The 18016-nt window shown below is 49.0% G+C and overlaps 2 protein-coding genes across 4 annotated transcripts in view; one reads left to right on the top strand and one right to left on the bottom strand.

The window, feature by feature from the left end:
* Positions 1 to 9736, bottom strand: part of RAB6A (RAB6A, member RAS oncogene family) — a 39115-nt gene extending 29379 nt beyond the window's left edge. For all 3 annotated transcript variants that reach the window (XM_050972144.1, XM_009092707.4, XM_009092708.4), the window contains exon 1: positions 9451 to 9736. In XM_050972144.1, coding sequence (XP_050828101.1) covers positions 9451 to 9520 — 70 coding nt within the window. In that variant the 5' untranslated portion in view covers positions 9521 to 9736. The remainder of the gene's footprint in view (positions 1 to 9450) is intronic.
* A 2986-nt stretch (positions 9737 to 12722) lies between these two features.
* On the top strand, positions 12723 to 17349 carry MRPL48 (mitochondrial ribosomal protein L48). Its single transcript, XM_009092706.4, has 8 exons — positions 12723 to 13018; positions 13720 to 13772; positions 14017 to 14054; positions 14344 to 14429; positions 15030 to 15202; positions 16350 to 16452; positions 16953 to 17042; positions 17133 to 17349. The coding sequence occupies exons 1-8, from the start codon at positions 13001 to 13003 to the stop codon at positions 17205 to 17207; spliced, it is 636 nt and encodes a 211-aa protein (XP_009090954.1). The 5' UTR covers positions 12723 to 13000; the 3' UTR covers positions 17208 to 17349.
* The last annotated feature ends 667 nt before the right edge of the window (positions 17350 to 18016 follow it).

The raw sequence follows: 18016 nt of genomic DNA, 5'->3' as shown, positions 1-18016 counted from the left end.
TATGGAGTTTCAGCCAGCTGACAATGAATTGTTCCTTCCCAGCTGTGCTTCACCAAAGCCTTGGGAAGAGGCCACGGAGCCTGAAGGGTCTGCAACCCCAAGCTCTCATATTCATCTCTGTGAATTTTAAAAATAAAAATAGCTAGTCTTCAAAAGGTAGAAATTTGGTGGCAAGTAGTAAATGGAACAAGTTCTGTTGGTGTTTTATTCTGATCCTTTCTAGATTAATGGATATTCCAGAAGGAATTGTGGGATTCAACTATAGAAAAAAAAGGAAGTGTTTATATGAGAAACTGGGTTTGGAGCAGAAAATTCTTCAGACAAGACTTATCTACACTCCCACTGGGATACAGTGTCTTGAAATAAATACTCTCCTTCAGCGGTATTTTCCAGAAGAACAATTCCTTCATATTAAGGACATATACTAGTTAAGTTCTTATTTAATTGTAATTATTCTCTAAGAGTTGTTTCTGACTTGAGCAATTCCTTGTATAAATGTGCACAGAAAATATTTTGGGGTCTTCAGGCTGCTCTACCTAAAAGTAGCTTTAAGTGCATCACAGGGTTGGCTCTGGACTCAGGTCTTTAGGCAAGCAGCTGAGAAGCACCAAATCCAGGGAAAAGCACAGAGCTGTTCTGAGACATCTTAAAAACATCTCATGTAGGACACTTCTTGTTTCCAAAAGGTAAAGCTACAAAAGCCTTTGCTCTTCCTGGGATCTGGAACCAGGCAGGCAAAACCAGATCTCAAATCTCTGCCTCACTCTCAGCCGTGCCAGGCTTGCACAGACTAAACAACCAAATTTAAAATATCAGCCATACAATCCCCCAGGGACATTTTTCTCTAGGTGGCAGGATTTACTGGAGGCAATGTGTAGTAATTCACACAAGGCTCCTTTTGAGTTTCCTAAATCTCTCCTGCCTTTTTAAGCGAAAATGTAAAATTCCTAAAGCCAAGGAATTGTAAATTACTCCCTGTGACAGTACAGAGTCCACCAAGCCTAGAAACAGAAGCAACCTATGTACCCTTTGCAATTCAGCAGAGAGGGGGGAAATATTTTAACACCAAGATTGGAAAAGCTTTTTTCACTGGGAAAAGCTTTTTTCAAGTCTGCTGTTGCACGACAGCATCCCAATAAAGAGGTCAATTTTATGGGACATGAGTGTTTGATCTGCCTATGGTTTCTGCAGTGTCAGGGAAAATAAAAAACCCACCATCCTCTTCTTCAAGACACATTGTGGTTTAAGAGCAACTAGAAATAAAAATAAAAAATTGGAAGAGAATTATGGTCATGATTGTACAGTGGTGGAGAAAAGCCACTCTGATGACTGCCCAGTGAAAAAAGACCAAAGATAATTCAGCTAGGGCAGACAAATGGGAAGCTGGAAGAACAGAAAGAGTAGGAACATAATTATGATTTGAATACATAAATATTTAATATTAAGGGGCAGCTGGAAAAGCTGAGAAGAAATTACAAGAACTGGTGAGTAAGCCCAGCAGTGAGAGACTGGAATAGAACAACCCTGTGAAAACCTCTTTGTAAAGCATTCCAAGGTCAGTGAAAAAACCAAAAAGATTGGGATTTCCTTGTGATGATACTCCAACTGTCTTCAGCTATCAGCCCCTCCTCCAGCTGTGTCCAGCTGCTGCTGAAGGATTCACCTCTGGCTTTATCCCAATCAGCAGCACCAGCTCAGCTTGAGGAAAGACATCCTGGGTTTGATGAGGACACAAGCGACTTTTCAGCCATTTTGAGTGAGCCAAGGAAAAAATGCCCAAAAGCTGCTTCAGAATCCAGTAAGGGGAAGGAGAAAAAAATAATGAGGTGCTAGAGACAAGACAAAGAAGGCAGCAAACCTCGAGCATGAAAACCTGCCTACTGCTGTGAGGAAAGTCAGAAAGGAGTCAGAACTTCCATCAAAAGAGAATGTTCTCCATCTCCTCCACCGCTCAGACACCCACTGCATCCTTCCATCACCCACCGAGCCAGTTCAGATTTCTCTACCAAGCCTTCATTCCATCAGGCCATTTAAAAAAATCCTCCAGTCAGTGACACCAAGGGTTCTCACAGCCAATTCTGTACCAGCAGAGGAGGACAGGAATGAGTATTTTCTACTTCCAGAAAAGGCAACATCTCCATTAAAAAAAAGGAAGGTGCAGAGAAACACTGCTGGACTCACATTAATCCAATGCTGTCTGCCCACTCCTGTGCAGCTCCAGAGCCTCTGCAGGTCTCAAGTCCCAACCTGCTAACAGGAACTCTTTTCCCAACTCCAGCAGCAGCTACCTAAAGCTCACATTGACAGGGATCTTGCCAATCCTGCATCAGCCACCACTTGGAGCTTTGCCAGGGATGCTGCACCCTCCATGGGCCCCTCTCCTTTCTATTCCTGCTTCTATCCCCCTTCTCTTTGTGTTGCACATATCAAGAACATTATGAAAATTAACTTGCTGTAACTCAAACCTAGACAGGGGCATGGACAGGAAGCACAGCAGGAAGCATTTAGTGGAATGGAATAAACTGGCCCCTGCATTAATTACAGAAATGCTGGAGTGGGTTGGTTTTTTCTGCAGCAATTGCTGATTGCTCCTGAAGAAGCAAACCATTAAAGGAAAGTCACTTAGCAGGATAAATGGCACTCGTCTATAGGGTGCAAATGTTAATAGTACAGAGGTTTAAAGGGTCACAATTCAAGACAGAGAAAAGACCAACTCAAAGTTAAGACATTTTCTCATTAGCAGGTTTATCTGCCCCTTCCTGGTTCTGCCTGAAGACAAAATACTGCTCATCAATATTGCTCCAGTATTTCTTCCCAACTCTCTCAATTCTGGGCAAATATGCTTTAGAGTTAAGGCAAAGCCTGAATTCTGTGTGTTGGTAACACCTACACATGTCTGGATGAGAGAACACTACGAGCCTGCGAATCTCGGAATAGCTGGGTGCCATCTCCAGGGGATACTGGCAGCTGCTCAGGGCACAGACACTCTTCCAAGTGAGCCCCAAAATCCCTGCTCCAAATTGCTGCAGCTGCCATGGGTGAGAGAGAGGGACACTCGTCCAAGTGAGCCCCAAAATCCCTGCTCCAAATTGCTGCAGCTGCCATGGGTGAGAGGCAGGGACACTCGTCCAAGTGAGCCCCAAAATCCCTGCCATGGTGACATCAGCACATGCCCATCCTGGTTTAAAGGTCCAGCAGAAAGGAAATGCAAACCAGGGGAAAAAAACAGGCAAGTTACACCCTGACTCTAAGAAGTCAAATTAATTAAATGTACTATTGTGCTGGACAGCTGAATAAGGACTTCCTTCCCAAAACTCCTCTTTGCCAGACCCAACAGGAGGCAGCCAGAAGCAAGCAAGGGGCTTGACAACTCGAAGCTTCCACCAAATTTATTTACATTTAGTTTCACACAATATTTGCTTCACAGATTATCTTTTTTTTTTTTTTTTTTTTTGTGATGTACTAGGCTTCATTTGGATAAGAGTTAAATCATACTGAAACACACAAAAAAGTCATTTTTTCCGGTTAATATCACTCAAATATTCCTGAACATGGTTTGAACATAAAAGGAAGATGTCTGACATAAAATAATTGATGGAATTGTTCACTGTCCCTGTGCCTTTTGTAATATCAGAGTCAGAAGAGTTTGGTTTATGCTGAGGGGAAAACAAAGAATTCATTTAGCTTGTCAACTTTTGTGAGCTCAGTAAATCAATCAAGCAAAGAGACCTGAAAAATTTGACTTTCACTGCTAGTCCACATTTTGGCTGCTGTTTGTTTGCCAAGACACACATTTTTCATTTAAACTACTTCCATAAATAATTTATATTATCGTGTCAAACCCATCACCATTTTGATGATATCTGTTAATTTTCAAAACAGTGCATCTAGCTTGGAAAAGACCTCCAAGATCATCAAGCCCTTGATCTGCAAAGGCTTGGACCCAATGATCTCAGAGGTTTTTTCCCTGCTCCATACTGGGAGAGATGGATCAGCATTTCCATACCTGCTCAGAAATATCCATCTATCACAAGGTTACTGTTCTTACAGGTTACAGGCCTCACAGGTAAATTCTGGAGGTCGACTTGAAAAGTCTGATGGTGTTCATGTTGAGGCAGCAATGTGTGGGTTTTTCTGAGCCACGTTTCAAAGCACTGAAGGGTTTAGCTGGCTTGTTTTGGTTGGTTGGCTTGGGGTTTTATAACCATTAGTGTACACAACAGGTACTTGTACACGCATGAACACAACAGAATGCCTTTAAACATCTGGACTAAATTAGCAGGTAACTAAAAGGCAGCTCTTTCCTCACAGACTGATTGCAGAAGACAGATTTTTAACCATCACTGAAGCTGAGAAAAATGGCTGTTGGCTCTGATAATTCCCAAATGCCACATCATCTGCTAAGGTGGGCTCAGATGAGCTTCCCTGCCTTTGTTTCTCCATTAGTCCCACTTACAGCTCCAGCAAAAGCTTTCAGGCATCTGCTCTGCAGAACCTGGATCCCGTGCCAGGTACCACCACCACCCCAAGAGCTGCAGATAGAAAATCCATTATGGCACATCAAGGGAAAAGATGATCATTTTCCTTCCAACTCACAGATTATTTCTGAGATGCAGAGAGAGAAAAGCACAGCAGAGTTCAGAAAGGCTCAGCTACTCCTCCTTTCAAGAACAGACACAGCTCCTTCAGAGGCTTCCACAAATAGACAGGGATCAAAAGGCACCGTGAGAACAGGCACCACAAAACACTGATGTCTTTTTTTCTCTGTGCTTCTTCCACACATTGCTGGAGGGATTTTTCAACGATGGAGAAGAGAAAGAAGAGAAATGGTGGAGCTCAAGACCTTGAACGATCAGACACCAAGCACACTGCACCGTGAAAGAATCCCAGAACAGTTTGGGTGGGAAGGGACTTGTCACCATTGAAGATGTTCAACAGCGCTGATCCCATGACTGAGCCCTGAGGAACACAGGTGAAGACTGAGGCAAAGAAAGTCACTGAGTGCCTCAGCCTTCTCCATATCCTGGGTAACCAGGTCTCATGTTTCCTTCTGGAGAGACCCCACACTTTTCCTGGTCCTCCTTTATTGCTACAGAAGCTTTTCTGGTTGCCCCTGATGACTGGCTGGCTGCTCAGACAATTTCTGTGCAACCTGCCCCCACTTCCACACTTCCACCCTTCCATTCTGGGTTTGAGGCTGTCCAGGAGTTCCTGTTCATCCACGCAGCCCTCTGGGTGTTCCTGCCTGACTCCCCTTTGTTGGGATGCATTGCTGTTATTCTACTTCCAGATGTGAAGCCCAAGTTTAGAAACTCATGGAAAATTCATACGGTCCAAAGAGAACCCCAACTATCTGAAGGCCCAGCCACAGGAAAACCACAAGGTTAGGAAATTACCCGGAGGGGAGGGGATAAGCTTTTAAACCACCAGAGCAACAAGGTAATAACTCTCTGGAGTTTGTGAAACTGAGAATCCCTTAGAAACAAGGGAGTTTTAGGCAGCACAGGGATGAGTGTGCCTGCTGTGAGCAGTGCTACACCAGCCCCAAGTCACACAAAGCACCTGCAGCTCCCCAGTTATCTAATGAGACACATCACACTGCTCAGCAGTGCCTGTACCAACATCGTTATGCAACAGAACAGCTCATTAGTGCTTCCCAAACAGTTATAACTCTAAAGTTATTACACTGCATTTATCAGTGGGTTTTCAATATTAAAAATCTCAGCTCCTGATTAAAAAAAACCAAAATGCAACTGGTTCTAATTTCCTTCCAGATCTTATGCAGAAATGCTGGCACAGAGAGACAGCTGGGAGTTCTTTTGCTTTCTGTACACGTTGGTGCCCTTCAGACCTGCTTGCCAATGAAAGCTGCAGTAGAAATTCACGTGATGAACAAATATTTCTGTTGCAGTGCCCCAGCATTCACTTCTGCCCACTCAATCAAAAAAAATAGCCATTTATTAAGAAGTAGAAGTGTTCCTATGCAAAACAGAACTAAAGAGGTTATTAATATTTGAATATGTGTCATATTTACCACAAGCTACCCCAATGTAGGTGAAGTGTCCACTCCCTGATGTGACCCAAAAATCCGAATTCCTTAAACCTGAGGTATTAGGACTGATGAAAATCACCTGATAAAACCAGATCAAAGGCAGTAAGAAACATAGTTCCCCACACACAATAGCTGTATCTAATCCCTCAGCACTGAGAGCTCTCCCTGCCTTTTTAGCAAAGATTAGCATATTTAAAACTGCTAAACTCTGTATAATCTTCAATCATTGAGAAAAGTAATTCAATTAAGGAGAGTGCTGGTGAAGTTGCCTTCTCCTAGCCAGCCAATGCTGTATCCCTGTACAAGTTAATAAAAATAGAGATGGAAAGAGACGAGGTGATTCTTCTGGCTGGGCACGGATGATGTTGCAGGCTCGTGATGCACCCACAGCACATGCAGCAAGTCCCCAGGCTGGGCCTGGGAAGGGCGTGGGGGACACAAGCCCCAGGGACAAAGAGATCTGGGGGACTGAGGAGCGAGGAAAATCAGCATCTTAGCATGGGAAAGAGCATCTGCAGCTAGTGCTGAACAGCACGAGGCAGAGCCACTGCAGTCCGTGCGAGTGCTGAGGGATACGGCACTGAACTCCCACAACATGGCTGAGGAGAGCGCAGGAAACCTCACACTGCATCCACTGGGCAATCCCACCCTCAAATGGAAATCAAACGCCCAGAGATGCTTCTAGATCTCCCATGGAAGGGCTGCAAAGCCTGCCCAGTAAGGAACCGCAGCTCAGATTTCCTCAGCCATCAGACACACATTTAGTGGCGAGGCTGTGTACAGCCAGCACAGGTCAGCCACCAGGCAGCTCTGGATGCTGAGGCAGCTAATGGCCATCACAGCCCTTTGTACCATTTCATTTGTCATCCTGAAGTCCCTGGATGTAAAGGAAGCCAGAGCACTCAGCCTCCCCACCAGCAGCCAGAGCATATCTTTAATTATGGCCTTCCAACAGGGCAGAGAACATTTCATCAGAACAGGAAGCAAATGCTGCAATCCAGAGCAACAGTTGTACAAAGATCTCTGGATTAGGAAAGCTGCTATCCTAAAAACTTTTATTTCTGCATCTCCCCTAACCTTCCAGACAAAGAACAACAAGGTGTGAGCACAGCCCACTCCAGCTCCCTTTTTGCCACACCAGATTCTTCCGCAGTTTTCTCCAAACATCACGAGGGCGTTTTTTCCTCCAGGAGCCACTTGCAACGAGAGCTCTGCATCCTTTGGGCAGTTAAAAAAAATAAAAAAAAAAATTACAGGGAATGACATCATGACAGAGACATGTGAAGAGCTTCAATCCAGGAGGAAGGGACGTGTCTCCATGGGAGGCAGACTCACGGAGCCGTGTTGGAGCATGCCCACGCTGCAGCACCCGCGGGATGCGCGGACACGGAGCTGGCACTGTGTCATCGCCCAGCATCCCAGACAAAGGCAAAGGCAGGGCTGGAGCCCACCCTGCAGCTGCCAGCCCGGCCCTGGATTCCAGGCAGCTCCCACCCATCCCTAAGCCCCAGCCCAGGCAGCAGTTGCAGGGCTGGGAGTATTCAGTCAGGAGGATTTCGCTGTGCTGTACCCACAGAATCCCTTCTCTCCTCCCTAGGTTTGATGCTGTGACTGGGAATTATTTAAAACCTTCCAGTATAAAAACAGATGATTAGCTGAGAGGGGGAAAAAAATTCCTAGAGGAAGCAGATATCTGACGTTATGTCTGCTAGAGGAGACAAGAAATCCACGTGTGAATGAAGAGCTGCTGAGATTTAAGATCTGCACCAGGTGCCACAACCTTACAAGGATGTATTTGGAAAGGTTCATGATACTGAAGCTCTGAAATACAGGTAAACAAGCCAAGGATTTTGCAAATGCATTGCTAATATTTCAGATTCCTGTTATCGAATACCTGGGGAAAAAACAACCAAACAAAAAAACTGAAAAAACCCCCAGCATTTTCTACACATGACCCTCATCCAAAATCCTCATAAAATGGCTGGCCAAATAGCACCTTACCAAGCAGATCAGGTGACTTACCCAAAAAATAATAAATAATCAAGTTGCACTCGTGCTCCCCAAATCCCTGATATGAGAAGAGCTGTTTCAACCCCAAAAACACAGAATAAAAAGGGAATGATTCAAGGAACAGACTAAAGGAAATTGCCAACATACAGGTAAATAATTTCAACAGCAGCCTTATCACCGTCTGAGTGAAGAAACACCAAGGTACAACTAATTTGGTCAAAAAATAAAACCAACTAGTATTTCATCATCTCCTACCAGACAGACCAAAGGTGGCTGAGGGAGCAAATACCCCACCCTGAGACAGAAAATATTTTGTGCCTATTCATTATGTCATAGATCTCACAGTATCTACCCAGGATTACACAAAGCATCTCATAAAGGAGCTTTTCTTTTTCTTTTTTTTTTTTTTAAGAAAATTCTTCCAAGGGAAAAATTTGGAATGCAGTATTGGAGATAGAGGCCTTCCGCTAAGGAAGGAGGAGACATTGTTTAGATTGGTTTTTTTTCTTTTTTTTTTTCATTCCAAAGACAGGGAAGAAAACCTCATTGACTGAATTAAATATTCAGAGCGTCGCTCTGCCAAGGCATAACTCCATGATGGAAAAACGCTGTATTTACACAGTAAACGCTGCGGATTGAGCCTCCTGCCCCCCAAAATCCAGAGGAGCTGGGACTGAATGAATCAGCAACTGTTTCTGCAGATGGGCTTTGCTGGGTGGGGGGGTTAAACCAGAGCTGAACCCCACGGAGCCCCATGAGGGTGGGTGTCAGGGACTCTAATGACAGAGGATGGGGGTCCTGAGGAGGGGGATCCCATCAGACCCCATGAGGGTGGGTGGGTGTCGGGGAGAAAGAGTGGGGATCCCATCAGCCCCCATGAGGATGGTTGGGTGGGTGTCGGGAAGGGTGAGGAGGGGGATCCCATCAGACCCCATGAAGGTGGCTGGGTGTCAGGGAGAATGAGGTGGATCCCATCAGACCCCATGAAGGTGGCTGGGTGTTGGGGAGAATGAGGAGGGGGACCCCATCACACCCCATAAGGTTGAGGAGCGGGATCCCATCGGATCCCATCACACCCCATGAGGGTGGTTGGGTGAGGAGGGGGATCCCATCAGACCCCATAAGGGAGAGGAGGGGGATCCCATCAGACCCCATGAGGGTGGGTGGGTGTCGGGGAGAATGAGGGGGATCCCATCAGACCCCATGAGGGTGGGTGGATGGGTGTCGGGAAGGGTGAGAGTGGGATCCCACCAGACCCCATAAGGAGGGTGGGTGGCACAGACGCCCCTGAGGACGTCGGCGAGGATGAGGAGGGGTCCCTTCGTGCCCCCACGAGGACGGGCGAGTGCGGGGCTGGGGGTCCCGGCCCGAGGCGGGCGGTGACTCACCGCTCTGCTCGCCCAGGAACACCAGCTTGAATTTCCGCAGCGGGTTCCCGAAGTCCCCGCCCGACGACATGATGGAGGAGCCGCCGCCGCCGCCCCGCGCTCGCTCCGCTCCCCGCGGCGGCACCCGCGACCGCTTCTCTCCGCCTCCGCCTCCTCCTGCTTCTGCTTCTTCTCCTCGTCCTTCTCCTCGCCGGCGAGGGCTGCGAGCCCCGGTGATGTGCCGGTGCCGGTGTCGGTGTCGGTGCCGCCGCTTGGCCCCCCCCGCGCTCCCGGAGCCGGCGCTCCGCCCGCCCCGCGCAGGCGCTGTGGGCGCTTCCCTCGGCTACGGGCCGGGAATGGCTCGGGCTGGGAGGGACGAGGAGAATCATCCAGTGCCACCCCTGCCCGGGGCTGGGACGCCTTCCTCCAGAACGGGCAGGTCCAAGCCCTGTCCGTGGACACTGTCAGGGATCCAGGGGCAGCCACAGCTGCTCTTGGGCACCCTGTGCCAGGGCCTCACCTCCCTCACATCCTCAGCACCAGGGTAAGGGCTGCGAGGTGTACCGCGGGCCTGAGGGGGGAACCAGCAAAGTCCTTAAAAGCAAAGTCTTAATCCTAACCTGACACAGATACACCTTTCAGAGAAGCATCTCTGGGGAGCAGATCCCTCACAGCAGGGTGGTGTTTCCCAGGAAGGTCAGTGATCCCCACTGCCATCCATTGACAGTGGCTCAGGGCCCTCCACCTTTTGCTGGAGGGGCCAGCTTTGCCTTTCACTATTTTTTGCCCATTTTCCCCCACTCTGCCCTCAAAGTTCGGTGTTTTAGGGGGTTTCCAGGTGCATCCTGGCCCCTCCTGTTTAAAACTTGGCTAGGAGATTGTTCCAGAGCATCTCTGCTCTGATAGTCAGGGAAAAGGCAGCTGCTACATGTTCAGTTTTGAAAGCCTTTCTATTTTTGATCCTTTCATTTATATTCCCTCAATGTGATAACTGCTTCACCAAGGGCTGGGTTTTTTTCACCCAGGCTTTGGAGGACCAGAGAACTAAAAGAGGAAAATGTGTCTTTAATCAGGTGATTAAATTTAAACAAGTTTTAATAGTTATGAGCAGAATCTCCCATCCAGCTCTGCACCTGGCATCTGGGAGTGCTTCCACACTGGTTGTGTGGCTGCTCTCCTGCAGGGAGAAAGGGAATCCAGCCTGGTCTGACATGATCTCAAATATTAAATACAGACATTGTCCTTGTTTTTGTGTCAGGGTTCATTTCAGGATCTTTCCCGTGGGTCCCAGGGAAAACAACAGCTGAAGGCAGAGGAGGAGACATGTGAAACAGAGGTTTTCTTCTGAGGTCTGTTTGAACACTTCTTGATTGTTTGCATCATGGGGTGAGTCTGAAAAGAAGTGGAGGCAAGGCATGGGAAGCCTTAAAAAGGAGAAAGAGCTTCCTGGAGTTTGAGTGTGGTGCAGGAAAAGGAAGTCATAGAGTCCCCTCAACTTCTCCATCTAAATGTCACAAAAAGGTTTGGAAGTTGTGCTCCTGCAAAAGGGATGTGAAATGATGCAAAAGGCAAAGAAAGGCACAGTCCAGTTGGAAATAAGGACCATGTCCTAACAGACAGGGTGCTCAGCCACCAGAACAAGCTGCCAAGAGCAGCACTATCTTTGTATCCAGGGAAAATGGAGAGGAGCCTTTGTGAGAAAGATGCTTTCACGGAGAGAGGAGTGATCCGCTTCCATAAAGCCATAAGTCACTGGAAACCCATCGACTGCGATGTGCAGGAGAGTGAATTCCCTGATTTAACAGTCCCTTTTGGCCTTAAAATGTATCCACCTATGACAGATGGCAGAGGCATTCCTCAGTGGAGGAGAGATGGACTCGTTTCTCATGGAGACACAGAGGACAACAGCAATCCCTGCAATCTGTTACTGCCTTACCCCCACACATTTTGGGGGTGAAGAAAGGTGAGTTCCCACTCCATGGGCACACAGCATTGGAGGGCAGGGAATTAGGAGTCATCCTCATTAATCGTGGTGCTCATCTCAGCTTCCCGTACGAACACAGGACCAGCCACCCCCTCCAGTCACAGCAGCCCCTCCTCAATTTCCTCTGGGGCTTCAAGGGTCATGGGAGGAGAAGCCCAGGCTTCCTGGAGTGGGAGTGCCAGTCTTAATCCAACTCAGACTCCCACAGTGATCCTTACACAAGAGTCATTCCCAGGCTGGCACGCCAGGTGGGATCAAAGGGCAGGAAAACTTCCACGTGGGCAGTTCTGTCATGTCCTGGGAGCACCAGGAAAACACAGCTCAGAGCTGGGAACATGTGTCCTTGCACTGTGGATCAAAGAGCAAAGGTGCCATGGATCCCCTCTGCTCTCTCCATGTGCTGGGCAGGTGCAGACACAAAGCTTGTCCCTTCACATTCCTTCTGTCCCCTCCGTGCACCACTGCAGAGGGGATGAGGGGATGGACACCGAGGGTGCCCAGTGTGTGTCCGGAGCTCCGGGCACTGAGAAATGCAGGACAGGGCTGGGTCACAGAGCAGGACATGAACTTGCCACGTGGATGAGCTGGAGGGGGAAAGTCCATCAGGAGCTCTGACAGCTCTGAGAGCAATTGGAGCAGCCAGCAGTCAGCAGGGCGGGAAATCCTGACTCAAAATCCTGCTCCCAGGCAGGGAACAGCTTCAAGAAGGGGGCTCAGGGATGTGGGCTCCAGAGTGAGCACCTGCTATGGAAGAAGGGGGAAACTGGAGCCAGACTGGAGAGAAGGGAGCCAGGAGGAGGGAAAAGAACCTGTGCGAAATTAAGGTTTGTGTGGAAGAGGCAGCTGGACACGGGATGTGTTTCCCTGAGCCAAGTCCAGACTGTCAGGCCCACTGGGCAGAGGACCACAGGCCCATCGCTTCCCAGGCAGATCCCCTGCCCACCTGCTCTCCCACTGGGAAATCAGAGAGGAGGTTCCCGCCAGACCAGCCTTCCTACTCTTAGGATTTCGGGATCATAAATATTTTACTTTTTTTAAGCCATACCAAAGGCCCAAGTAAATGGCTGCCGGGCCGCCACACTCAAGGTGGCCGCTGCACCACGCTGGGCGGGGCCAGCCGCCGCCCTCAGCCCTGCAACGTGGCCATGCCACACTCAACATGGCCGCCGCGCCGTGATGGACGTGGCTTGGGACCAATCAGTATGCGAGGGCGGGCCGTAATGGGCGGGACTCGCGGTGATAGGCGCACTGCAGGGTCCGCTGTGCAGCTGCTGCCGCGTGGCGGCGCTGCCCGCCGCGTGTTAGCAGGCATGAACGAGGCGTCCGCCATTACTGCCCGCACCCCTGCGTCCTTCCCGCTGCCCCCTTCAGGGCGCCAGGGCCACGCCAGTACCGCGGGTTGTCCAAAAGTCGTTACCTACGGGAGTTCATGGTGGGCGGAGCGGGGAGCAGTCCGAAAATTAGAATTCACGGGAGGCGTTGGTGGTCGGAACGCGGGGAGCGAGCAGCGGAACGGGGGGAGCTGAATGGGGGCGTACCGAGGCACGAAGGGGGAACGCTTTAAGCGACGGACCGCGGCGCCGGAAGATGGCGGCGGTGCCGAAGGTACCGGGATGGCCACGGGGAAGGGGAATGGGAACGAGGAAGGACGCGGGGACAGAGGGGAGGGGAGGAACAGGAACGGAAGGGTAGCCTTGGTCATTGGGCGTGCTGAGGCAGCCCCAGCCCTGATGCTGGAGGCCCTGATCCGACCCGAGTTTGGTTTCGTAAGGAAGTGTGGGGATGATCCTGAGGGGGTCCAGACTTGAGATCGTGCCCTGGATCTGTCTTGGTGCTCGTGGACCAGAGGCTGAGACACCCATACACCCCTGCTGCCTATCCTCACACACCCAACTCGATTACAATCCTTGTCTTCGTGGTCTCTGTCAGATCCCTGTCTCTCTACACTGGGACATTTGGGACATCGGTGTTTATCCCCCACCCTGATATCCCCCCACCTTTGGCGACAGCAAAGCTCTATGCTCGATGGATGAGCTGTTTCCTCCATCCGTGTGGAGGTGGGACAGGCCCGAGGGCTGTTCATGGACTATCCCGCCGTGTTCCTGGGAGTGGTGTCCAAACGCTCCTGGAGCTCTGTCAGGCTGGTGCTGTGCCCTGCAACCCTGGGGAAAGAACCTTTCCCTGATCTCCCCCTAAACCCCTCCAGACACAGCTCCAGCCCTTTCCTGTGTCCTATCCTAGGGGTGTAGTAACCTGGAGAAAATTCCCAGCAGATCTGCCACCCTGCTGTGTTTTAACCCCTGCAGGTGCTGTGCTCAGAGAAGGGAGTGCTGCTCAGGCAGGTGTTGGCCCTCAGCAGGTGAGAAAACATACATGACCAAAAAACTGCCATTTTTTTTTCCCTGTTTTTTTTTTTTTTCCCAGGTCTTCTAATAGTGGAGTTAAGACTTTGAACTGGGAGCTGAAAGGGCTGTGGGATGGGGAAAAGGGGGAGTCTTTGTGCTGATGGGATCAGGCTGTGCCTTTGCAAAAGGACGTTGGTCTCATATTTTTCTGTAAGTGAGGGAAATCAGAGTTATTAATTATTATATTTTTTCCTACAGAGCAGCAACAGCCAGAGAGAATCTTCTGTGTGCTGCAGGTAAGGTCTGTTGTTAATCTAGTTTTGAGGTAAAAATTGATTTCCCTCAAATAAATATTAAACATTGGATCATTTGTGTTGCATTTTGGGTTTTTTTAGCCAATTTTGTACTGGTTAAATAACCAGAGCAGATGCTCTGCTACATCCATATGTTTTTCCAGCATTTTCTTATTTTTTGCTCTGTTTTGGCTAAGCAGGCAGTGTTATGTGACCATAATTTGGGGCTCTCAGAGCACCTGCAGATGTTTGTGTGCAGCTGGAAACACGTTTGCTCTGCTTTCATTTTCAGGTGATGCACTCCTGGCTTCGCACAGATCCTACAGGTCCCGACCTACACATGGAATTGGCAGGTTTAAATACCTGCTCCCAAAGGAGGTAGGCAGAAGGACTTCCCTCTGTGCTTCCTTCCCAAGGTGATCCTGAAGCATGTGGATGCCCATCTCAGAGGGCCAGGCTGGATGGGGTTTGGAGAAGCCTGGAATAGTGGAAAGTGTGCTTGCCAGTGGCAGGGGGTTGGAATGGGATGGGATTTAAGGTTCTTTCCAATCCCAACTATTCTATGATTCCATGAAATACCCACTCACCACACTGCAGAAATGCTTCCTTTTGTCCAGCACATTCCAGCTTGGGAAGGGAGGAACCTCTTCCTGAGGTTGGTTAATAATTCAATTCAACACCTGAATATTGTGAGCAGCTCTTACTTGCATGGAACTTTTTCACACCCCCTGAGATTTGGAAAGACATCCATTGGTGTGGAAGGAGGAAACAACAAGAAGTCTTTTAGGCAGGAACTGAAATAAACAGCAGGTTTATTTCTACTGGTTTTCCTCCTTCCTTTCTTCCTCTGGAAAAAATGAATCAAAGCACGAGTGTGTTTTCTGTGTGAGGCCATCCAAGAGCTGAGCCTTTCTTCCCAGCATTGCTCAGACCAGATGCTCTCTGCTTTATCTCGTTGTATTTTCTTTTGGAAAACAGGCTCCAAAGAGGAGAAAGGAAAAAGTGCAGATGAAAGAGATCAGTGCTGGCACTGAGTACCAGTATGGAGATATCAACATCCAGATGACCTCCTATGATCTGTGCCTGGTGGAGCACTTTGCTCAGTATGTGCACAGGCTCTGCAACCGTCTCTCCATCCGGGTCAATGAGAGGTAGGAGGAAATCTGTCCCTCTGCATTATGGCCCCCTGCACATCAGGGCACACTCCAGGCTCCCTGAGGGATTTCCATTTGGGTGTCAATCCAAACCTCTCACCTGCCCTGTGGTCTCTTTTTGTCCATCTGTACAATTTTGGATGCTTTATTTAGAAGCATCGATTTTTTTCAGGCACTGGCACTGTCTTGAACAGATTCCAAGGTAAAAATAGCTGTTACATCTTATTCCTCTAAGGAAAGGGCTTTAAGCCTCTGGGTGCAGAGCCTGAGAATTGCTGACATTTGCTGCTGGTTTTCCTTCATGGTTTGTGATCCAGGCTCTGCACACCACCCTGCTTATCCAAACTGGAACAACCTTGGGAAAGCCCTGAAGGTGCTGGGTGAACTTCCTGCTACTTCAGTTTAGGAGGAGAGGATGCTTCAGGAGCACTAGTTCTCCAAACCAGGTGTATTCCAGCAGCCACTCCTCTGGCTGTAATGCCTGAGCAATGGCAGAGCATTCCTCAGGCAGCCCCATGGTGCCTGAAATGCTCCCAGGGAGCTGCAGGCATTGGGAAAAGCTGCCAGCAGGGAATAAAACCAGTGGGGACTCTAAAATGTGTGCTTTTCCCTTGTACCCTCTGAGGTGGTTCAGTGTGCAGAGGAAGAAAGGATTTGCCCTTCAGACTGGGAATTGAGGGGAAGAGGTGGGCAGTAGGATGGAGCTTGGATTGTGTGAATGGGGATGAGGAAACTGAGGTATCTCAGCATTGAGCAGAGTCTGATCCACTCCCAGTCACATTCCCATTAAATCTGAGGTAGAAACATATTTTCAGTGGTGCATTGCAGCAGATTTTAGTTCTGTCCCAAAAGACAAACTAAGTCAGAACTGTTGTTTTTCTTGAGCTGTGAAGAAGTTAAAGGTTCTCAGGCTGGTGTTTGTAGCTAGTCCAGTTTTTTGCTGGCAGCAGTGCTGCAAAGCTTCCTCCTTATCTCCTTCCAGCAAAACACCCGGCCTCTGCCAGCACATGATTTGCAAGATACATCCTTTGCATAATTAATTTCCCCTGAAAAGTTAATCTCCTTGCCCATTCTCTGCTGGGGCGGGTGATTCATCCCTGTAAATATCCTGCCTGTGCTAAGCACTGCCCTCTGGCTCCTGCAGCTATGCCATGCCCACCAAAACCAACGAGGTGCTGTTCCTGGAAGAGAGGGGATCCAAAATGCAGCTGGATGCAGTCCTTACCACCCACCAGAGGGTTGTCCAGGTAGGAGCTGGGATCCCATCACGGGCTCCACAAAGCCCTCAAACATGTAACAGATGAAAGGCAACATTTGGGCACAAACGGAAGCAAAAACTCTGGTTACATTTTCTGCTGAGTGTTGCTCCTAAACTAGAAACCCAGGAGGATTTCCTGGCTCTCTGTTTCAGGTAGAAGATTTATTATCTATTCTCTGCTGAATAATTTATATGAGGGGTAGAAAAGTCATGTTTGGGGAAAGGTGATGGGAGAAGATCACAGGGATGGATGGGATATTGGGAATTAGGAATCATTCCCTGGGAGGGTGGGCAGGCCTTGGCACAGGTGCCTAGAGAAGCTGTGGCTGCCCCATCCTTGCGGGGGTTCAAGGCCAGGCTGGAACAACCTGGGACAATGGAAGGGGTCCCTGCCCGTGGCAGGGGTGGCACTGGATGATCTTAAAGGTCCCTTCCAACCCAGAGTCCCCTGGGATTGTTCTCCTGCAGCTCTGTCATTTCTGCTTTCAGATCCGTGGTTTGAGCTCAACGTTTGCTCCCATCCTGCTGGAAATCATTCAGAGTAGCCAGCCTGAGGGGGTGCACCTGTTGATGAAACAGGTAGGGTTACACTTCCCAGTGCTTCCCCTGTAGGAAGCAGGGAAAGGTTTGTGTGATCCTGATTTGTGGTGGTTTTCCCTCCCTCCACAGCACACGGAAGCCGATTTCAAGAGCCGGCTGAAGGCTCGACCAGAGCTGGAAGAGCTGCTGGCAGAGATGTCCTGAGGTGAGGAACAATGTGCTGCCATCCATGGGCTGTTCCAGCCTCCAGAGGGTGCTTCCATGAGCTCTATACCGATAACTTGGTGAATTGGGAGGAATTCCCACTGTTGGCAACCAATAAAAACAAACAATGCGTTTATATTTACGCTCTTCCCCCAAACTGGTGCTGTCCAGGTGTTGCTTGTGCTTCTGTGCCCAGCCTCTTGGTATTCCCAGCACCCACATCCCTGGGAAATAGCCTGGAACCTTCCTTCTGACAAAAGCCATGCAAAAAAGCAATTTTATTTTCTTTCTCATGGCTTATTTGCCAGCAGAGGGTGGCCAGATGAGAATCCATTTTTCTCCCATTCCTAATTTTTCTGTGGCTTCCCAGGAGAAAAATCCCATCCTGTGGGACGTGAGGTTATCACTGCTGGCAAAAGCCTTAGGATGGCACAGAGGACATGGAGTAAAAATTTTTTCTGGAGCCAAGACCCAGCCTGATTGCTGTGAATGCTCCTGGACTGGGACATTTTGGGCTGGAAATTCACAACCACAGAATCATTTTGGTTGGGAAAGACCTCTGGCATCACTGAGTCCAAACTATGCCCAGTCCCCACCTTGTCACCAGCCTAGAGGACCAACTGCCATGTCCAGTCATTCTTGGACATCTCCAGGGATGGGGGCCTCCAAACCTCCCTGGGCAGTCCCTTCCAATGTTTAAAACCCCTTTCCATGAAGAAATTCCTCCCGATGTCCCACCTGAACGAACCATGGCACAGCTTGATGCTGCATCCTCCAAACCAGCCACCCCCTCCCACTGGCACACACCA

This window comes from Serinus canaria, chromosome 1 (genome assembly GCF_022539315.1).
Source record: "Serinus canaria isolate serCan28SL12 chromosome 1, serCan2020, whole genome shotgun sequence".
Taxonomy (NCBI): domain Eukaryota; kingdom Metazoa; phylum Chordata; class Aves; order Passeriformes; family Fringillidae; genus Serinus; species Serinus canaria.
Note: the sequence above shows the minus strand (reverse complement) of the source record. Positions and strands in the feature narration are given on the sequence as shown.